Here is a 22,701-nt window from a genome sequence, read left to right as displayed (position 1 = left end):
ACTTTGAGAACTGAAACTAAAAAAGGCAATTCCCACTTCAGGTTACTGGCTTGACTGTTGTAAGTAATGCTTTTCACTTAACAGCTCTCAGCAGTGCTAGCTCATCTTGCAGGCCTTGATGGTGCTGACTGCTGTACTTCCTTCCCATTTTCAGACCTCTGGTGGGGAAAAAATTGTCAATAAACACACGGCAGTTTCAAACTCTGTAAAAGATATTCAAGCATAACTGTTGTCAGTCTGACTGCTTCATAAGGTTTCTCTCTCTCTTTGTCTTCCCCCTCTCTTTCCAAACACAGCCAGGTGAGTCCTGGTGGCTCTGTAACTGCACTAAGGCAATATGTATAGAAGACAATATAGTCCAGGTGATTCCTATAATCTGTAATCCACCTCCTAAACCTGCTTGTGCCAATGGCCTTTCTCCTGTGCCAGTCATTGATGAGGATGGATGCTGTTGGCACTGGGAGTGTGATTGTAAGTATATATTTTATTGAATATTTTATCTCCTGTGGGAACAATAGTAGTGTCAAGAGCATCAATATTTATCAGGGGACAAGTATCGCGCAAGGCTGTGACCCTCAAACTTCTAGTGTTGGTCTGTTTGGAGTGCTTCATTGATTCTTGTTAGTTAATCAGGGGCTTTTACTTAATTTGCCATCATTACTACATAACTATTGTGCTAGTAGAATAAATTGGTCTCCCAAGGCAGGATTTAAATGTCCAGATGCAGGCATCTATAGGCTAGAAGCCTACATATAAATTACTTGTTCAGATTATTGGTAAAGGTATATCTAGGATGCAGTTAATCCTATTCTCAGTTGTCTATCAGAAATAAGTCAGATGAACTGTGCCCTGAAAGTGCCTGTTTTTCTCTATTATTGATGAGTTCTAGATAATGAGCTTATGCATTGACTTCAAAAATTTTAACGGCTAAAGTTAGATGAGATGAATCTCACACCTACAGATTTTGTTTGTAGTCTGATCTGATTCTGTATGTTGCCATAAGAAGCTAACCTAGCTGTATGTTTTTGCAGGTTACTGCACTGGCTGGGGAGACCCACATTACATGACTTTTGATGGACTGTACTACAGCTATCAAGGGAATTGCACATACGTCCTTGTGGAAGAGATTCATAAGACAGTTGACAACTTTGGTGTCTACATTGATAACTACCATTGTGATACACGGGATGTAGTCTCCTGTCCTCGAACGCTCATTGTGAGACACGAGACTCAGGAAGTGCGCATGGCAACAGTCAAACCAAATACTCTACAAGTAGAGGTATTGGAGAATGTTACCTTTGATTTCTTGATTAAAATATTAATACAGCATTAACCTGATAATTATATTCACAACATTAGGAGAAAAAATTAAAAAGCAATCCATGTTTTAGATTTAATACCAGTTTGGATTATAAAATAGGACTGCTTTGAAGGACTGCTTTTTTGGCTATGAATGTGGGGAAAAATTTCTACAACTTCTTCCCTTTTTTATCTGAAATATTTGCAGTGCCTTATCTCTCCTAAATACATAAATGTGGATAAATTGCTAAGAGTTAAGGGTATAAAATAAATTAATTAAGGATATAAAATAAATTAATTTATAATTAATATTAATGTAACAAAGGAAAAGAATAGATGTTGAATGGAAGGATACAACATAAACTAGACATAACAATAAAGTACTGGGCTTAAGCATTTTTAAAAAGTACCATTACTATCTTTGGTCTCACCTTTTTAATTTTTCAGAATAGGGGCACTTCTGTGTTTATTTCATTGATAAACAAGATGCCCCAACTTTGGGGCTTCAAAAGTGGGTGAGAATTGTTTGGTTTTAGGCTTTTGTGGGGTTTATTTGGCTTATTTTTGTACATTACTGTGTGGGAATATTATAAGTTAGGTTGCAGCATATTGTTGAAAATTTGCAACATTTAGAACTTTTTTTTTCCCTCCAGAGCAAGGAAATCTACCATCACTGAGTAAAAGTAGTAGTGTTAGTTCCATAGGTATATGATGGCTACTGTATTTAAATAAATAATAAAGATTTTGCCTTATTTTTTTCATTTAATTTTCCTACAAGCATGTTCCCTTTATGCCAAGAAAGTTAAAACTGTGTGCACTAGGAATTTAGGAGAACTTTTTATTGCACTTTCATGGGGTCTCCTCAATGCCATAGTCATTCTAATAAATCTGTTGAGTGTTAGAATTTAGCTGGTTTAAACTCTGAATTTTAGCCTAGTTTATCAGTAGCTGATAGGCCTTTTCTTTGGCTCAGAGAAGAAAAGTTCGACTTTCCAGTAACAGAAAAGGAAACACAGGGACACTTGTTACAAACTAAATGCACGTTATTTGCCTTTACAGTCTATCTCCAATGCAAAGTAATGAACAGTCAATCATTTTCTGAAGTAAAACTAAATATATGCCTCTTTTCTGTTTTCTTTTATTTATTAGGTGACAGTAAACAAACAGGCAGTGTCTTTGCCTTATAAAAAATTTGGCTTGAGCATCTATGAGTCAGGCATAAATCGCGTAGTGGAAATTCCTGAACTAAAAATAAATGTGACCTACAATGGCTTGTCCTTTTCTATCAGAATGCCCTACAGCCAGTTTGCCAACAACACTCAGGGACAGTGTGGTAAGGCTTACTCTTCTAATTTTTGTACTCTCAGAAAACCACAGACAGATAAATGACAGCCCTGCTACAAAGATGAATGGAATTTGGTAACAAATCTGTGAGTGAATTCTTTCTCCCCTTACCAATTTTAGGTACTTGCAATAACAACACAGCAGATGACTGCATGTTGCCAAATGGAAACATTGCAGAAAACTGTGAAACAATGGCAGATCACTGGCAAGTTGTTGATCCCTCCAAACCACAGTGCTCTTCAGGCCTAATTCCTACAAAAACACCTAGCACAACCCCAAAGCAGCCTTGCAAAGAATCTTCCATCTGCAAGCTTCTTTTGGGAAGGTAGACGTTCCTCTGTTGTTTATAAGCCTTTGATCTTCAAATTAAGCAACAATTTTACAATTCATTTCTCAGTAAAAAGTGTTTCTAACTATTGCTCCATTTCTTGTAGCTTTGTGGGTTGCTTCCATTCCTTTTACTGTTTCTAGATGTCATTCTTTGCTGATAGTTTGCTTCCAACCCTCTGGCTGCTACATTAACCTTTCTTGATGTTCTCACATTCTTCATCGCTACCTGCCCTCCGCTGTCCTATGCTCTTGCCTTTTCCCATGCTCACTTAGCAGAAAACAAAGTAACTAATAATGATAAAAGTTTCTGTTTCTAGTGTGTTCGAGCCATGCCATGGCTTTGTCCGGCCTGAAAAGTACTATGCAGCCTGCGTTTTTGATAGTTGTGCACTTCCCAACTTAGACCTGGAATGCTCAAGTCTGCAGATCTATGCTGCCACCTGTGCTGACCAAAGTGTATGCATTGACTGGAGAAGTCATACCAATGGTGTTTGCTGTAAGTATTTGGCCATTTATCTTGAACTATTAGGGAAGCTTATGTGGAACTGTTTTGGCAATAATGTCCTAACAGTAAGTCACATTGCTTTCTGAGCAATGAAAACACCAATACATCACATCAGCTGCTTTCCTTAAGTAATTTTACAGGTAACATTTTTAACAATGGAAATTATAAATGAGCCTGCAAAAATATACATCTATTGACTGTGCCAGAAACATCTGCATCAGCAGATACTTTTTTGTACACAGGCAGTTTTGTGTTTTGCAGGCATCAGCAAATCACTGTATTTAGTGACATATACATTAATTTTCAGCTGTAGTAAGAAGAGGACAGAGGGTAGGAATACACTCCCCTTTAAGAACTTGTGCAGAAGAGACTGAACTTACAAAAAAAACTGTAATCAAAATGTAGAGTCTTGGCTTTATCTCCTTAATGTAAAGTACGGTGCTATATCTCTATGGCTAAGTTGCATAAAATAATTCCATCCAGAGACGTGAGTCTGATAGCTGGGGTTTTTTCTCTTTGCTTCTCAAGATTGTCAAAGATGCACAGGAAAATGAGTAGTCTGTGTTTAATTTCTTGGCATAAGGTCATGGAGCTTTTATATGATGTTGTTACTGAGCTCTTCCTCCTTTTTGTTCTCCCATTCCAGCTTATAAATGCCCCTCAAATAAAGAATACAGAGCATGTGGTCCTATTAAAGAGATAACCTGCAAATCAAGGTAAATAATTCCTTCACTGTTAGTTATAGCTCATACAACTGTTCAGTCATATCTAACACATAGGTAGATGAGAGAAATCAACCTCCTGTCATGTCTTAAACTGACTGTCAGATTTGGTACCACTGTTCTCTTGATCCTAAATCTGTGTGCCTGTACTGTTTATGTTGTTTGGCTATACCAAACATGAACGCTGACAATCCCTAAATCACAAATGTGCAGATCATTAGCCACTGTATCTTCAGTGAAAGGTAATTTGGCATAATCTTTCTCTGCATGCCTATGACACTAATGGTGTTCCTCTGAATATTTTGTCTCATACAGTCAACAAAATGAAACTTCAACTAAACAAGTGGAAGGCTGTTTCTGTCCTAATGGAACAATGCTGTATGACTCGGGTGTGGATGTCTGTGTGAAAACCTGTGGTGAGTTTTACTGCTTCACTTGGATGCATGTTTATTTCCTCTTTGTTGTTTCCTTCTCCTGTATGCAACAGAGATCTGACTGTATGCAGTACTCCTACAGCATATAGTAGAGATGTCTGCTGTTATATGAGTGGTAATGGAAATTTGTTTTGATGTTTTCACAGGCTGTGTTGGAGTGGATAAGATACCAAGAGAGGTATGCTGCCATATGCTTTTGTATTTCAAGTAGAGGCTGGGGGTGGGGAGAGGAGAGTGATCTCCACTGGTGCAGTCTTGTTTTGTGGTCTCCCAACTTTTAATTCCTGTTTTTACTTCTGTTCTTTTTAATTGGTAACCATGCAATCACTCACTTTATTTTCTTTAATGACAGTTTGGGGAAAAGTTTACAGTAGACTGTCAGGACTGTATTTGCTTGGAAGGTGAAAATGGCATTGTATGTGGGCCTCATGAATGTCCCAAACAAAATAAGATGAGTTGTGATGGAGAAGGCTTCTATGAAGTCAATGAAGTAAATTCTGAAGACCCCTGCTGCCCCATTGTCACCTGCAGTGAGTTTATACTTTTGTTTCTAGTCTTTCTGCAGTGAGTTTATACTTTTGTTTCTAGTCTTTCTATATCTTTTTTAGGAATAGAAAGGAAAAGAGAACTGAACTAGTTTAGCACCAGACACCTGCAGCAGGGAGTTACAAAATAGTATCTTTCCTCATGCTTTTTAAAATCAGCTTGCTCAGTGTTAGTGAAAATACGTTTTAATATTGCAATGACTCAGCATAACTGAATTCACAATCATGGGATTCAACATAATTGAATCTATGTGCTTGAGTTCAGGACCACATTTTATTCAAGTAAAATGCAGATAGATTATGGAATTCTGTGTGAGTTCTCATTTTGCGGCACTTGCCTACAACCTTGGAGAGAGTAACAGTTGTCTACTACTTCTCTGCAAAGAATTGTGATACTTTTTTAGCACTTGGTAATTACATAGTAGAAAAAGTTTCATAAACTACTGCAGTCCACCAATCCAGTGCCTGGATTCATTAGGAAAAAGTGTTCTCTTTCTGCAATTTATTCTTTGGAGAGGGTCTGGACTGTTTCCTAGCAGTGGAAAGTCTATCCTAAACGCTTTGATAGATGCTTATTTCTAGTAGCTGTGATTTAGTCTACTTTCTGGCTTACTCCTTTTTTTTTTTATTTTTTTCAGAATGCAATACAAGCTTGTGCACAGCTAAAGCCCGCAAGTGTACACTGGGATTTGAAGTTCATTCTTATATTCCCAGTGGTCAGTGCTGTCCTGTGTACGAGTGTGGTAAGTCCCTTGGAAATATATTACAATGATTAGCATTATATATTACATAATTTAGCATCACACTTAGTAAGACTGTATGTAATAGCCTATTGAAAGAGGTAATAAACACAGTCAGATTCTACCAATTGGTTACTATTAACATTGGTTACTACTGCTATGGTTACGACGAAGAACTATGAAATCAGGTATAGCTCAGGGGGCTCAAGTTCAGTTTGTAAGCACATGTAGGAACAGCTACAGAATTAACCAAGACTGTGGTCTCAGCTTAATCTGGCAAAATGTCCCTGTAAGCATCCCCAACAGAAGATAGCTTTACAAAGTCTGCTTTGTTCTGGTAACTGAAACAAGGAACTACTTACACCTGTTGAGTGGACATTCTTGACTATGAACTGGACTGTGTGTATTGGGCCAAATCTTCCTTCCTTTTTGCACATGCAGTATTTCTTCTTATACTGTATATATGTCATATCTGCTACCAGAAACGGGCAATAACCAGTGTATTTGACCATATGCATTGTGATTCATTGTGGAAGAAATGAGTTTGACTAGAGTGGGGTGAAGATCTTTTTTTTTTTTCCCCCCCTATATAACCACATAACTCCTTCCTTGTTAACAGTTCCCAAGAGGGTTTGTGTACATGAGAATGCAGAGTTCTTGGTAAGTTCCTGTTTCAACAGTCTTCTGAAAATACTTAAAAGACCAGTTAGTATACTTTATCAGAGGAGGTTTATCTAGTATGAGGAGGTTTATCTAGTACAATCCATATTTTAGAATTTTTCAAAATCCTGTCAGGAGTTCATCAATTTCACAAAGCCTAAATCTTTTCTGGAAAGGTTGCTGAGTATGAAAGAGACTGAAGACTTGTTTGTATGTCAGTATCAGAGAGAGTTTTGGGTTTAGAGTTAAGTGTGCATGCATTTTAAAAAGTCAGTCCACATTTACTGTCAGCACTTTATTGTGGTTTTAAGACTCTGCTTTCAAAAATGAAAATATTTGTAAATAAGTGTTATTCTAAACAGACTTAGATTCCTAATAAATTCTGTTGGGTCTAGTAATTGTTTTATTGCAGATATTTGTATGACACCTGTCCTTTTAATATCTGAGTTTATCATTGCTATATAGGACTTCAGTAAAGACACGTTAAATTAAACTCAGTATTTAAAATGTTGTCTTCATAAATAGCTAGCCAAATAGCTGTCCAATAGTGTTTATGATTGTTTCCTTTTCCATTGCTTGGTTTACACAATTTTTGGAAATTAAGAAATGTCTGTCACGTGTCATATCTCATTAATATATGAACCTTTTTTTTCTTAAAATTTATAGCCTAATTCCTCAGTCTTTGTTGATAAGTGTCAGAATTGTTTCTGCACTAATGAAGTTAACGTCAGCACTCAACTGAATATCATCTCCTGTGAACATATTCCATGCAACACATATTGTGAACCAGTAAGTGACAAACTTAAAACAAATAAAAAAACCCTCCAAAATACCCACGTACGTGAAAAGCAGTTTGATGAATGAGTGGTATAAGCAACGGACAGGGAGCAGAAATCCCAGGTCCCGCTTGAGCGTACATACCAACTGTCCTTGAGCAATCTATTGCATGAAGCTTGGCTGTGTAACTTAGAGTATTCACTTCGCATTGGGAGGTTTAGCTGGTAAATTTCTGTAGAGCACTTAATGGAGTGATATTTAATCATTAGGCATATTTATTATAGTGCTTTAATTTATTCCATCTATAGCCTGCTTTTATTACTTGTCTTCCGTTGGGTTGGAACACAGAAAAGCATAGAAAGGTACAAATCTAGAGTGCACTTCAAAGCACAATCAGTTAGTGGTTTAGTACATTTTCATTTATTTCTCAAAAATGCATCTGTCATAGTGGTTTCATTTTTAATTAATTTTAATATCTAGGGATATGAACGTCAACCAGTGAAAGGTGAATGTTGTGGAAGATGTGTGCAGACTAAGTGTGTTATACATACAGCAAGCAATTCTGACCTCATCTTGGCTGTAAGTATACTCTACATCCTATTTCGCTACCAAATTTGTGAAGTCCCCCCTTTCAGAGAGGGAACATCTCCTTCTCAGATATAAAGCTTAGTGTAAGTTTGCACCTGAAAGGTCAGAGGTTTACCTAAAGCAAAGCCTATCTACAATTTTTTTGGCCTGAAGGAGGGACTTAAGAAATCAAATTTTCTGGAAGGCTCTTCCTGGAATGACAAATCCAATACCATTGGAAAGGTTTTTCTTGTCATGTCTGGAAGCTTGGGCTTTTCTATATTATTTGATTTCTGGGTACTGAACAACACTAGCAAAGCCTGCATATGAAACAATTTATTGCCCCTGTCGGGTGAAAGTTTAGGATTGTTCTTAATTACCTTATAAAGTTTAGCTTTCCCTAGGCAAAATCCATTGGCATGGATGATTTTGTTAATAACCCTGATGTACTCTACATACTTCAGAGGGATTTTTCTTTTCCAAGGGAAATCCCACGTAAAACTGAAGATTCTCTCCACGGATGGCATTCAAAAATAATTGACTGGGAAACAAGAGGGAAGTGATTGTCAGAGCACAGGAAAATTTGTCTGAGCTCCCTTCAGTTTTCCTTACTACATTTTGTATTTCACTTGCAGCCTGGAGAGTTTAAAAATGATCCTCATGACAACTGCACCATTTATAGCTGTGTAAATATACACAACCAGCTTATCTCTTCCACATCTGAGATTACCTGCCCAGCATTCAATGAGGAGAGCTGCAAACCTGTAAGTAAATATGGAAAACTTACCCTCTACTCAATGCATAGATTACTGCAGTTTAGTTCAGCCATTTAACTAGCAACAAAAGTCAAATCACGCTCTGATAACCTTTCACCAAAGTTTTTCAGTCCCAAGGGCAAAGGTTTCTGCTGCATCCATGCACAGACCTATAGAGTGTATAAAATAAGATATCTGGGTGAGAGTTCAATCCTTTGTAAATTGATAGATTTCAACTCTGGAACAGACCATTATCCTTGTTTATTCAGATCAATGCTACAGTTTTCGCTGCTTATTTCTAGCCATTGAGGAATTGCTCTCCTCAGTTATTGGCCTAAAAGCCTCCTTAACAGAAGGAAAGAAAATAATATTATTTTTCCTGTTTCTTTGTTCTTTTAGGGAACTATTACATTCTTACCTAATGGTTGTTGCAAAACCTGTAAGTATGCCAATGTACCTGAATCAAAAATATAGAAAATTAATTTTTTCTTAAATCAATGCATTTTCTAGCCATAGAGGCTGATATGTTTGTATTTAAATAGATACTTTTTATATTTATGTTTGTTATTCCAAGCATTCGCTATCCGGTCTCTCTGGGAAAGTTTAAATTGAAGCAGAAAAACCACTCAAGGCAATTATTTGAGTGCACTAGTGAAGCCTAGAGAATGTTGAACTGCAAGGAGCTTCTGGAGCTATTTCACTGAAAGTATTTTCTGATCTTTCCCTGTAGGTGCACCTCTGGATAGTTCCACACCGTGCTCTGTCCGTCAAAGAAAAGACTTCATCGTCTATAAGGGCTGCCGTTCTGAGGACAGAGTTGTCATGACTGAATGTGAAGGAACATGTGGAACCTTCTCACTGTAAGTAAACTGGTCGGACAATGAGATTTCAATTCTGCTGGCACTGAGCTTGTTTATATAAAAGGAACAATAAATAGGTAGACTACAGAATGGTAGAAGACCTGAAACTATCAGGTCCCCAAACCATGGGCACAAAATCATGAAATCTGTGACTGAACAGTTGATTTGCCTTAATACAAAGCAGAAAAGTGTATTAAATTGCCTTGGGATTCAGACAGCTATGATAATGTCTATTCATCCATTAAAAGCTGGCTTGTCTGTCATTTGTGTCAGACCACCTTGGCTAGAGATCATCACAAAAGAACATGGGTTATTTCCTGTAATGGGAATGAGCCCAGAGAGCAGCCAGACCTGATGCTCATAAGCTGAAAAGCTGCTTCTCAGTATTAACATCTAAAATGAAATACACTTACATCTTTTAAAGGAAGATTCAAACATGCGCAATATTTATACAGTAAAGAAATTAGAAAACAAATTCTTTAGGGGTGGTGTTAGTAGAGTAGTTTCACTGTACGTTTTTCTCTGAGATAAGAGCATCTACAGGAAAGTGGCTATGAGAAAGTGGCTAGTAGGGCACCTGGTACTGAGCTATTAAAACCCTGGAAAAACATAATTCTAACTCCCCAAAGAAACTGTCATTTGCTGCCTATTACTGAATATGCCACAGGGCACCTTGCATGGGAGAAAACTGATCTTTAGTCTCAGCTTGAACCCTGATTAGCCAGTGGGTTTGTTAGTATTTTGAAATACCTTATCATCTTAGAGTCTTTCTGTGGTTGCCTCTGCACACAAATACAAGAAAAAGATGGCTCTTGACACAGTTTATAGCCTGACATTGACAGATTTTGCAGGTTAGGAGTGGTGCTTGGGAAGCTGATGAACACAAGGCTGCAAAAAATACTTTGCTGTGAGATAGGAACAGAAAGCTGCTGCTTCCCCTTCCTGTTAACACTGCCTGGTTTGGGATATGCACTTTGATTCAGTTGTGGCCCTTGTAGCCAATTGATTAATGTGATGCCATTGTAGGGGACATTGCAGCCGCTTGTCTGTGCAGTTTTCTTATTCAGGTCAGGGCTTTGTCTGATCTGGTGTATTTAACATCCATCAGCGCTGCGATGACGAGAGGAATCTAAGGAAGCTGAGCTCCTAGAACTCACTGCATTTTTTTTTTACTAGGACTTTGATAACTAACTGTTTTACCAGAAAAGATCTTAGCAAATGCAATGAATTTTAAAAGCATATTGTTATAACCACTGCTCTTTCAGATGAGCTTAGCACTTTCATTAGCCACAACTGTGGCTCTTCTACATTTTATTCCAAACTTCTCACAGGAGTTCTGCACCTAATTTCACCCTTTCCTGCTGGCTTCTGGCACAGAGTAATGTTGCCATTTTCCATATTAACAGATACTCTGCTGAGGCCAATTCTATGGAGCACAGCTGTTCCTGCTGCAGGGAATCAAGGACTACTGTGAGGCATGTGGAACTGAAATGCCCCACTGGGCATTCACTTTTACATAAGTATGTGTATGTGGAAAGCTGCAGCTGTCAAGACACTGAATGCAGCATCTCACAATCCGGTGAGTCAAAGAGCAGAGAAGAAAAAGACAAGGCGCACATTCTGAACCGTATCAAGAGGGCCATCAGCCTAACATCAAAATGAAGAGAAAAAAACCTAGCAGCATTCAACTAAAAGGACTTTGCACCACTTTCATCTTCCTTGACTACTTTTGAACTTTGCTTTTCCCAGTTACTGTATCCTGTTCGCTCTCTAGTTATTTTTAACAGTGCTTTATTTATCTGTGCACAAAATAAGAACACAAATCTGTGTTCTTTCAAGTGCACAGCCTTTTGGGTCCTGTTATAAATCAGCTTATTTTCTCCGAATGATTAAAAGCACATTTCAAAAAACATGGGTTTTGCACTCATTCACATGCTGTCTTGATGAGCCTGAGTTTTAAAAGAGAAGACAAGTTCTTTTTCAAGTTATAGGAAGTCAACTGACATATTTCCTAAATTTTTGGGGTATCTATTTCTGGCTCCTTAAAAACTGAAATATCAGAAGGTACTGTCTGGAGGACCCAATGTGTAAGGTGGGGCAGAAGTTGATGCTGTCTGCCAGAACAAAGCCAAAGATGAATAATGCATCATGAAGTGATTCGGATGACTCGGAGAAACTTCTAGTTCAGCAGCAGATCTCATTTTAGCAGGGCTGTGTATGTTAGAACTGTCTCAATTCCTCACAATTATGTATTTTCACTAAGAAAGTAGTCCCTCAGCTATAAGAATATGAAGTTCATTCACAGTCCTTGGGGGTTGTATAGTTAGTACAGTAGTAAAAGGTCTCCAAATTCCAACGTTTGCGAAAGAGATGCCAGTCTCTGAGCTAGTAATCCTAGGCTTCCTCTACAGGAAATAGAGAGAAATAGCCATTTTTGGCATTCATTTGTATCACAACAAAGGACATATCCAAAGGAGGTTAGCTGAATTGCAGTCTAAAGAGTGCCTGTTTATCTGATCTTACTGTAAGAGGAGCTGAAGGAGATTAGCTGAGAGATGGACATCTCTCTTGCATCATCTGAAGTATCCACACCTTCTGTTGCGTGTGGAAAAAATGCTTTTGGTATTATTTTGTCTCTGTTAATGAAACCTAATTGTTCTTTACCCTTCTGAGAACTTAAAGTAACTGCTTCAGCCACAGCCAACCTGACTACAAGCATCTTCGCTACCTAAAGAATTGGTGGCACCATTTGGTACTGCTACTAGACCTGCCAAATGTGTTGCAGCTTAGAATGGAGACACTGGTAGGAATGCACAGAAGATGAAACTCCTGAAGTTTTGCATCTTTAGAATACCATGATTAGAGAGCTAATTTCTGTGGAGGGGGAGAGGTAGCTGATCTAAGAAGAAGAAAGTTTCATCAGTTTGCAAAGCAAGCTCCAGAACTAATGAAGCTTGGCTTCTGCTTTAGTATGGGTTTCTAAGGATTTCTAGGTTCATTGCGAGATGTGACTGAGACTTTTCTCCTGGGGCATTTACAAGGTTGCTCCCCTCTGTGGATTCTTTGCTGGCTAACAATTTCTGTGCTGACACTACAGCTGTACTTTTCCTTGAGCTGTTTGCAAAAAACACTTTTCTCAAAATCTGTTGATGTTTAGCGGTCTTTGAGATCTTCATTTCTGCAGTTAAATTTGGCTGAAGTCAGCAAATAGCTTCTGGAGACAAACAGATAGAAGGCATGATCAAATCTGCCTTGTTTCCTATGAAAAAGAGATAAAATATTCCAAGTCAGTAGTGACATTTTGCAGTACGCTATATTTACACTGAAGACTAAAATCACTTTTGCTTAATTTTTTTCGTTTCTTCTGTAGTTTACATGGGCTCCTTCTGTCCTTTCTAGTGATGGGCAAACTACTTCTAAACAAGTAAGGCTGCAGATTTTGGCTTCACCACTGCAGGGCAGTCTATGGCTAAGAATGTAAAATTACTTCAGACACAAAAAAGCAAGCTACCTCCAAAAGGGAGTTTGTACTTCATCAAGTAGAGGGTTTTACCTCTGACAAGAATGAATGCTGGTATTTCCCTACAGACACTTGTATGCTCTTAGTAAGCACTGAAAAAAAAATATTCTGACAGGAATTTACATGCATGCACAGGATGGTGTTCTTTGCACTACTCTGGATTAAAGCAGCCCCTTCAGTTTTGATGCTGGGAGAATGCTGCCTGCAAGCAGGCTCCCAAGCGGGTGCTGTCAGAGAATTCTTACTTACAAGTGCCTGGCTGTTCCAGGTCAAACTGTACATGTCAAACCTCCACCCCTTTCTGCACTCTTAGTCACCTTAGAACTTTGCAGTTCAGTTCGCACCTGTATTTCCACTGGAACTGGATGACAAAATTGAACGGATTAAACTTTTTCCAACAGAGAAATCCACAAATAGTCTTTTGGAGAGAAAGGCAGGAAAGAAGCTTTAACTGTGTATCCCTAAAAAGAGAGTAGTAGTGGCAGCGAGCAGCACTTCTGCTCCTTCCTGCAGCCCTCTTGGAAGTAAATGGAAACCTGTCCTACCTGATCCCACCAAGCATTTTGTTTCTTAAGCAAGAGCTGTTGGGTCTGCAGGTCACAAGCAGAGATTATTCTGGAATACCCAGGGGACAAACTGAAGAAATCTCTTAGAAGGCAATGTCAGCCCTTTAGGGGCTCAGAGGAGATGGTGGAACCTTCTAATCCCATTGTCTCCCAGGCAGGACCCCCTGCAAGGGGCACTGACAGCTTCATAAAAAGCATTGGTGCTGGAAGGGAATGGGCTTGACTCCCTTTGTCCTCCAAGAATGATGCCATTCTCCAGGAATTTCGTTGTCATCTGGAGTCTAGCAAGAAGGGAGCAGTAGCAAGAGTTCAGCTGGGTGGCAGAGTGACTAAAACACTGGCATGTCTCCATGCCCAAGTCCTGTGCTCATCTCCTCATAGACTTTCTGTCTAACCTCCTACTTTCATTGGTGGCAAAGGGTTTCTTTTTGGTTTGTTTCTGTTTCTTCATGTCCAGTTACTTAGCAGTTTTAGTTTTGCCTTGGAAAAGGAGGAAGGCTTCTTGGGAGGCAAGTGGGACTTCTAGCCACACAGCCGTTGAAGGCACCAAAAACCAGAGTCCTAGCTCTTGCTCTCCAAGAGTTGCTTGGTTTGGCTTCACTTTGTCACATTGTCCCTAAGCAAGAGATGAGCAGAGTTCCTCTAAGCATGCGGTTTGAACAAATCCCTGAGGCCCTCAAAGAAGTGCTTGAACCTCCTTGGACATTCTGGTGAACAAAAAAAATCATGGCCTTATTGCTGCTTTCCCTAAGGGAAGGAAGGGCAGATACGGGCAGGCTGAAATTTGCAAGTACAGGCTGGAGCTGGGATTTACCTGTAGCGTGATTATTGCCTTGGTTGCCAGAGGCTGTGATTTTGAGTCCTTGCCTCAGGTGCAGGCTCCTCCAAGGCAGCTGGAAGCTCAAGCAAATCCTTCCCAGGCAGCTGCAGTCTTACAGGAAGCCCCTCACAGCACAGAGCTAGCTGTAGGAGAGCACTGCCAAACACTGCAGCAAACCTGAGTGGGTTGGCTGCAGCTCAGGGAGGGTGCTGTTGCCTCATGAGTAAAGCGCACTGCAGCTGAGGGCTTCCAACGCAGCTCTTGACACACTTGGCCACTCTAATAAGCAAAAAGAAAAAAATCATTGTCCTGTTGCATTGTGGGCCATTTGGGGGGGATACACACAAGTATTCCCTAAGATGCACCCTGAGCCTTCCTTATGGTAGGTTGGATGCTTCCCTGGTAGCAAGGTGATTGTGGCGTGCACCTTATCTGTGGAAGTACATGGGCTTCGTTCCCGGCTGTAGTCTTCTCCAAGGTAGTTTGAAGCTCAAACAATTTCTTCCTAATTACCTGGAAATGCACTGGAAACTCAATGTTGTTCATATGCCTCTACAGTAATACAGTGAGAACTTTCATGTGTAGTTAAAAAGGAGTTCCTAGAAGATTTGCTGATAAAGTGAGCACAGTTGTTTTATGAACCGTTACTGGACAAGTGTTTTGAGAACACCAGGGGCAGAAAGGAAAGTGCTTGTTAGCAATATGGGAAAATGCCTGCTGCTATCTGAGGTGAGGCAGATGGGATTCAGAAGCGGGGGAAAAAGCCACATGCAAACCAAGGAGAACTCTCCCCAAAATAATACAAGGTAGGGATTTCTGATCTAATAACTACCTTGTTTAGTGATATAACTAGGTATTATAACATTATCATTTTGTGCTGTAGGAGAGGAAGGGTAACATAAAATTTTCAATATGTTTACTGTTGGACTGTACTTTGCTAAACCATACTTCACTGAACTAAGCACATGCAACTCTGCACAAAAGCCCTGATGAAAGGACTTCAGCAAAGGCAAAGCCCTAAGTAAATAATCATGTTGTTACTGTGCTGGTTATACACTGTTTGAACTTGTGTAGCAAAGCAAACTCAGATACTAGGAAAAGAGGCAGCAATAGACTTGCAAACTCTAAGATCATGGGAAAGAAAATTCTTGTGAACTTTAGGTCCTACAAAACTGAAATACATTTAAATAACTGTAACATTGATACACAATTTCTGAAATTTCATCTCCCAACAGAAGCTTTGAGGGGTAGGGGTATTTTGAGGCAGAACAAGTTCTTCAATTTAAGCAGGCCTCTTCCTAGGCCAGATTTCCTAAACTAACTCGGATCTTTTCAGGCTACCACAAACAACTGTGTTATTAACTCGCAACCTCCCAGAATAACTTCCACCCAGGCTACGTAAGCCATATTCCCATCACTAATGTAGAAAATCCTGTAAGTTCTTTTTCAGCATCACCCTTTTAAAATCTGGTATGTTAAAACTAGACTTCCTTTAATGTTCCAATTTTTCAGCATTCACCTGTAAAATGCTTGAATTCCTTTCAGAAACTTGTCTCTAGAACAGTGAAAAACACCACTGTATTTTTTTCCTTATTCCAAGACTTTGAGAAAAGTAACCAAACATAATAGAACTCATAATGTATTTTTGATATTGCTTCAGTGCAATAACTTCCATATCGGAACGTCTTTCTGTTGCAGAGTGGTTTAAAGGCAGAATACCCTATTTGGCAGAATGTCACCTTTTGCTATGCTTTTGGCTAGCCTCCTCTTCACATTTGACAAAGAAACAGGTTCTCCCAACTGTCATTGAGCTTCCTTAGTTCCAGGAAATAATGGATCTTCCAGTGATAAGCAATTACTCTTATGAAGAGTAGCTTGTAAGAATCATTCTGGAAATTTGTTCCTGGTCATATTATACGGTATATTTGGCAGGTGAAAACCTTCTCATTTGCTTTGAAAGCTATACAGGACTAGTCATGAGAGCCTAGTTCAGTTAGTCACACAAATGCTAATCTTCGGTCATAGAAGAAGCTACTGCCTGACCATACCAAGGCTGTTAATCTCAGTCTGACCTGATAATAAGAGAAGCATCATAGATTTTCAAATCGTGCAAAGATTAGTATGTATGTGGGGAGAAAGGTGGAGAAGAAACCTCGGATGCTAAGTGAAGCAACACACATACAAATACCCTATTTGGCAGAAATAAAGTAGAGAGAAAGTGTGGCAGAGACGGGGTTGAGAAGCAGCACCTTTGCATTATGCAGCTCTCTTTTAAGCAGTAACAAAAAGCAACAGGAACTGGTCAAGAAATGTGGCTTTAAACAGTGCCTGTGAAATTTCAATAATCTGTCCCACTGGACTAGTGTAGCTGAGCACTTCTTGCACTTCGTTTGCAGCTCTATGGGATCTGTACGCTCATTCTTCTCCTTAAAAACACAGGGAGCCTGACCTAAACACAGCACACTAAGGGCAGCTAGCTATTGGGTGACTAATTCTAACTTTCGCAACACGCTAAGCAGAGGCCTGGGGAAAGACCGTGGCCCCGTTTGTCTTGTTTGTCCTCTCTCTGGATAGTCATTTGAATTTAAAAGAAAATTGGTATTCAGCCATCTACAAAACTACTTTGGTTTTAGTGGCTACAGCGTTCAAGGCAAGGCAAGCTCTGAAACTTGGATGACATAGAAAAGTTAGCTGCTTACTGCGAAATATCACAGTTCATGTTGAAAGGACCACAATCTCATGAGTCCGGTAGAAATGCTCTGACAGAATTTTAGATCAGGTCCTTAATAGGGACATAGTGTAAGTCCAATTTAGGAAAGAAAATAGGTCAAGGTTGCTTAGCTTCTCACCTCAACCTGTTCTCTGCCCCATCTCTCTGCCTTTCTTTTGGCTTCCAGTAACTTTCAGTCATGGTGGACATGGTTACTGGGTATGTAATTTCATGTAATTTCAGGGTTATACAGACTTCAGTATTAAGTATGCAGTGGCCTCTTCTGAATTGTCTTGGCGTTCATGAAATAAGAAATTGCTTTTTAAAAAAGGGGTGGAATCTGTTCTAGCCTGAAACCCATAAAGCTCTAATTCTTAAAGCAGAATGTTCATATCCTTCCTCACATGGGTCCCTGGGTTCCCTTTGTTCTGCTACTCCATATTTTTTATCAGGAAGGTTGTTTAAAGAAAAATCTTTCAAGTAGAAAAAGCTCAAGGGCCCAACCTCCTGATGAGTTGGCTTTCTATGCAGGGAGTCTTTCTTACGTGAGGAAGTGCCGATAGGTCAATGAGACCTGTGTGCACAAAAGCCAATCAGCCGTGTCATTACTCCTTGTATGTGGATTTTGAAAGATCTACATCTTCTTAAAAAAAAAACAAAACAAAACAGAAAAGAGGAGCTGAACTGATTCCTTGCAAACAGGAGTAACTAAATCTCTTGATTAGTTCAGGAAAAGTCAAGGAACCCCATGGCAAGATAAGAGGTTAAGGAGCTTTGTGTTCATTCTAAGGCAAAACGTAAGAAAACACGCAGCCATCTCCTATATCAAAATTTAAATACTGAAGGCATTCTTCATGTATTTTAGTTGACAATTAATGACAGAGAGCCATTCCCTGCTTTTCCTCTGCCTGTTACAGATCACCTTATACTTACTGCCAGCCATTTCAAACTGTGTGGTGGATGCAAACCTCATGGATCAAGTAAATCTTTGATGTGAATTTCCTAAATTCTATGGGATTATACCAAGGATAAAAGTAGAATCCATGTTGTTCTTAAATTCTTCTGGCAATTTAGAATGTGCAAAATATTGTTGTAACCATCAGTTATGCAAAATATTTTGCCAAATTCACTTCAGAAAACAAATTCACTTCACTTCAAAAACATGTGGATTATTGGCACAAGAGGACTTGACACCACATCCAAATTAATTGGTTTCCTGGTTAACATTAACTTGTTAATGAAGTACACAACATTTCTCTAGAGTTACTACCTAGGCAGTACTTGTAAAACACTATTTTATAATGGATTCACATTTTAAGAAGCAGTACCAGCTTTGCTTGAAATGAACTGCAGTATTAGAGGATTTCCAGGCTGAACCCCACCAGTGCTTGCACTGACCCACAATGGTGTGTTACAAAAGTCTTGGTAGCCTTAACACTTTACAGTACGTATGGGATCACCTTTTGACAGAAGGTTATGATACAAATGCAACTGCCAGGTTTCAGTACAGTGGCTGGCTGGGAATGGCATTAATCCACTAGATGCCCCCAGTTTGAGTGCCTCTTTACCAAGTGTGTATCAAAAAATATGAGATGTGAGTCACTGGCTTGTTACATTAGCTTCATGACGGTTTATCTCCAGTGAGTCAGTGGCGATAAAGAAGCTGAGTTAATATTTACCTGTTGTATTTACTAAAATCACATACCCTTTAATGGCAAATGATCCATGAAATGGGCTGTAAAGGGGCCAGGAGGAATTGTTCTTTTTGCTAGTACAGCTGCAGCAGAGTGAAGGCCTCTTATGCCGCAGGGCCCAATAAAGGGAAGAGTTATTAATCCCAGTATGTCACTGCAAGGAGAATAGTTATGACTTTCGTGCCTGCAATAGCAATGATTCAGTGGTAAGTGATCAACATATTCACAAGATCCCTGTCAGTCTGAATTTCCTTCTGAAAGCTACCATGTATTTCTTCTGAAATCCTCAGTGTTGCCACACTCGAATATAAAAACTTGATTGAATGCAAATATCCTTCCCCTGTCAGTAGCCCATTGCGGGGGATTGAAACATCCAGTGATTTCTAAGGAGTGTAGCCAGGACTCTCTGCAGAGAAGCCAGAAGCAGCAGCTCTGGTTAGTAGTCACTGACAGGAACTCTGCTCCCCAAGAAATGGCAAAGGAATGGCAAAAATGACAGAGCAGACAAGCAGAGGTAAGAAAATGGCTGGGTACAGAGCAAGAGGACTGGATTTCCTGTTTCTCTGAGTAGCAAGAGATGTGCTCTTGCTTTTCTCAGGCAAGGATCCCAGATGGCTGATACTAGTTCCTCTGCTGAGTGGAGCATAAATGGATGGTGGTTCAATTAATTATTTGTTTTATTCTGTCTGTTCATTGGACACAGTTTTATCATGTGCTGTTCATGTTCTTCCCCAGCCCCTAAGTGCTAACTGGGGCTTGCAGAGGGAAATCATGCCTTAGCTCATCCCTCCTGCCCACCCTGGCTTGCCCCTGAACCATGCCACATGTAGAAGTCAAAGGGATGGGAGTTGCAGTGGTCAGCCTTTGTCATCTAAGGACTACTCCAACCTGAAGGGTGTCTTTGGCAAGTAGTTCATATGTGGTTCCTGCTGCTTTTGTGCTGTCTGCTGGGAATAAAGGGATTTTTTTCTAGGGTCAGGATTCATACTCCTAGAGTCTTACTCTTCTTTCTGCTCTCATGCCAATACAAATGAAATAGGTGCCTTGATTGCCTGGGTGGGAATGGGAAAGGAGGAGGACCAAGATTAAAAAAAATTTACTCTATCTTGGAACAGTTCTGCATTTGGATATTGACACTAGCTTTGATTTGGGAAAATGAAGAGGTTTTGGCTTTCCATCTTTATCCTCAACTAAGCTCTCTTTGTCAGTGTCTGTGGTCTACCGACCTATGTGTTTTTTTCTCCTGGGCTTCACAGCCCTTCCCCACACCTGCCATTAACACTGCTCTGTGGCCCGACCAAGAACTCAATTTGAAAGTTACCATGCGAATCTGCTGAATTTGAGTGTTATTATTGTACTGCATTTGATTTCAGATCATCCTTCTATCTACAATGCCATATTCTCGCAGTTCGATTTATCTACTAGATATTCTACTGGTTTACTTTGTAACTATTTGGATGAAGATCAGCAGGGAAGATGCGTTGTGATGAAAAGGAAAAGCAGCAGAAGCCTATTACTTCCATCACTGGTGCCTTAAAGTCTGTTGGTTCTGTATTCCAGCCAAAATGGCAGGGCTTCAAGAACAGACTTTACCTTCCAGTAGTGCCCTGCCTCAAGTGCGACTGACAATGGAATTAATGGGGCACAGACAGTGGGAAAGGGGTAACATGAACTCATGTTTCATGTACTGCACAATGCTTTTCCCTGCTAGTGCAGGATTTTCTTAAGAGCAACAGCAGCAGCAAATCTTCATCTGGCAGACGTTTGCGTTCTGTAAGCCACTTAGTAAGCGGCTCATAACTGCATAGGGGGAACAGCTGGAAGAAGCAGTGGGCCAGCTTTAGGACACTTAACTTTGTAAATGCCAGAACGCTTGGTAAAGCAGTGAGTAAGACACAATTCTCAAGGACCAGCTTACTGTCTGCCAGCCAGATAAAAGGGCATGTATATTCCCCAGTGAGTGCATGGACAGACTCGACCTGAGGACTTGTAACAAGGGTGAGACCTAAGTCCACTTTAAACCCTATTTGTGCCCACTTACTACTGGCAATCATTCTGGCATTAGTGTATTCCCAAAGGGCCATGGAGCAGTTGAAAGTGTGGGAACTTCTGTTACCCGTGTTTGATTTGCTGGGACTAGGTGAGAGGCTTCCTCTGTGTCAGAGGCAGTTCCCCCACGGCACAGATAAGGTGAAGAAGTGTTAGGTCAACTTGTGCCAACAAAGCAAGTAAATCTCTAAAAGAGATCCTAAAATTACTGACATCAAACATCTGTGAGAGGATACCTAAGAACTGTCCTACAGTGGAATGTTAGGTTAGCTCATGACTGAGCCTGCTGGGATTTTTATGGGTATGTGATAGGATATTAAAGCACTCTGATAACACCAAGGGACCCTTTTGCAGCCACGTAATTTAGGAGGTGAAGGAATTAATTGTGGTCTACATTTCACTGGGACTTGGGCACTGCTCCCTTATGCTGTTTGGAGAAAATACCACCTCTGTGTGCATAAAGAATTAATTAACTTTCCATGTCTGACTGGTACAATTAAATCCCATTTGTGCAGTAGAGGCGAGAAGTTTGGACGGTGTGGACTAATGTCATTCCTGGTCTGTTGAAGCAGTAAATCTCTGGCCTTTTTTGTAAGATATTTTGGATATACTTCTTAAAGGACATTGCCCTTCTGCCAAAATTTTTTGCTCTAAATAAACCATACATTATGCCTGACCTTACAATATTTTTTGCTCTAACATTTAGAAGTCGCCTTCAAGCTAGCAGAGGCAACAAACACTTTTTCTTGAGCTGGGGGACTGTGCTGATGTGCAAGCCAGAGAAAAGCTCTGAAAGAGGGCAGCGATTGCTTGTTACTAATCAGATGTTATGAAAAACTATTGTTGCCAAAGAAAAAGCAACAATGTAGGGGTGGGGGGACCTATATTGAAGAAAGGAAATAAGAAAAGGACAGCTCTCTGCCTCCACTTAAAGCAAGAGAGAACTGGATACCTGTCTTTTCTGAAAGACAGGAGGTTGCTGGGTGCTAAACATGAACCACTGAAAGGAAATTGAATGAAGCTCCACCTTTCAGGGACCCTGCCATCAATGTTTTGTTCTTATGCCAAATTCCTGGACTATAAAAATCTGCCTATAAGCCAAGAAAAAAACACATACCTGGAAGGATTTTCAAGTTACCGCTTCATGGCAAGATGGAAATAAAAAAGGGGAGGTCATTTTGGATCTTCTGCCTAATTTGGATTTGTTGCAAGTGCAAAGAACCAGTTCAGATAGGTAAGAAAAAATCTAATTCTCAGATTATTTGCTCACATATTGCTCTCCATAGGTGACAAATGGAGTTGTCAAATGAAAATGTGTAACATATTCATGTAAGAGCTGTAGGCATGCTAGGTCTGTTTAACATTGTACATTTTCATCTTTACTGTCAACCATTTAAGTATTTTACTTTTTTTCTGTCACTACTAGGGAGTTTATCAACTGTTTTATGTCCTAAGTGACTAATATTAAAGAGGACACTCTCTGGATGCAGTTTGCATTGTAAAAAAATGGTAACACACTTTTCAACACATTTCACATATCTTCTTTACAGAAGAAGTATGTTACCATAATGCCTGCTAGGGTTGATTGACCAGTGTGAAATACTGCATTAGGAGTAATCACTTTTTTTGTGGTCTGCTGCACTGTTACCTCCTGGTTTGGTTTTGAATGTCTTACACTTTTCCCAGTTGCTTACTACACAAAAAATTGATGTGACAGTTACTGCTGTCTTAGTAATTCTAGCAACTCCACTTCCAAGAATAGCCAAACTTTCTGATTTCCCCTCATTATTTTGTAGAAAAGTGC

At 39.7% G+C, this 22,701-nt stretch overlaps 2 protein-coding genes across 2 annotated transcripts in view; both read left to right on the top strand.

Moving 5' to 3' along the window:
* The window catches only part of MUC2 (mucin 2, oligomeric mucus/gel-forming), a 50,701-nt gene extending 39,298 nt beyond the window's left edge, over nucleotides 1–11,403 (top strand). The window contains exons 35-51 of the mRNA XM_059826127.1: nucleotides 297–471; nucleotides 1,032–1,279; nucleotides 2,449–2,632; nucleotides 2,764–2,968; nucleotides 3,291–3,469; nucleotides 4,125–4,194; nucleotides 4,516–4,616; nucleotides 4,781–4,812; nucleotides 4,987–5,164; nucleotides 5,818–5,922; nucleotides 6,539–6,579; nucleotides 7,246–7,368; nucleotides 7,837–7,935; nucleotides 8,559–8,687; nucleotides 9,078–9,117; nucleotides 9,409–9,538; nucleotides 10,945–11,403. Coding sequence (XP_059682110.1) covers nucleotides 297–471; nucleotides 1,032–1,279; nucleotides 2,449–2,632; nucleotides 2,764–2,968; nucleotides 3,291–3,469; nucleotides 4,125–4,194; nucleotides 4,516–4,616; nucleotides 4,781–4,812; nucleotides 4,987–5,164; nucleotides 5,818–5,922; nucleotides 6,539–6,579; nucleotides 7,246–7,368; nucleotides 7,837–7,935; nucleotides 8,559–8,687; nucleotides 9,078–9,117; nucleotides 9,409–9,538; nucleotides 10,945–11,200 — 2,295 coding nt within the window. The 3' untranslated portion in view covers nucleotides 11,201–11,403. The remainder of the gene's footprint in view (nucleotides 1–296; nucleotides 472–1,031; nucleotides 1,280–2,448; nucleotides 2,633–2,763; nucleotides 2,969–3,290; nucleotides 3,470–4,124; nucleotides 4,195–4,515; nucleotides 4,617–4,780; nucleotides 4,813–4,986; nucleotides 5,165–5,817; nucleotides 5,923–6,538; nucleotides 6,580–7,245; nucleotides 7,369–7,836; nucleotides 7,936–8,558; nucleotides 8,688–9,077; nucleotides 9,118–9,408; nucleotides 9,539–10,944) is intronic.
* Nucleotides 11,404–22,049: 10,646 nt separating this feature from the next.
* The window catches only part of LOC104256763 (mucin-5B), a 45,205-nt gene continuing 44,553 nt past the window's right edge, over nucleotides 22,050–22,701 (top strand). The window contains exon 1 of the mRNA XM_059825711.1: nucleotides 22,050–22,131. Coding sequence (XP_059681694.1) covers nucleotides 22,050–22,131 — 82 coding nt within the window. The remainder of the gene's footprint in view (nucleotides 22,132–22,701) is intronic.

This window comes from Gavia stellata, chromosome 17, assembly GCF_030936135.1.
Source record: "Gavia stellata isolate bGavSte3 chromosome 17, bGavSte3.hap2, whole genome shotgun sequence".
Taxonomy (NCBI): Eukaryota; Metazoa; Chordata; class Aves; order Gaviiformes; family Gaviidae; genus Gavia; species Gavia stellata.
This window is presented reverse-complemented; position numbering and strand designations above follow the sequence as displayed.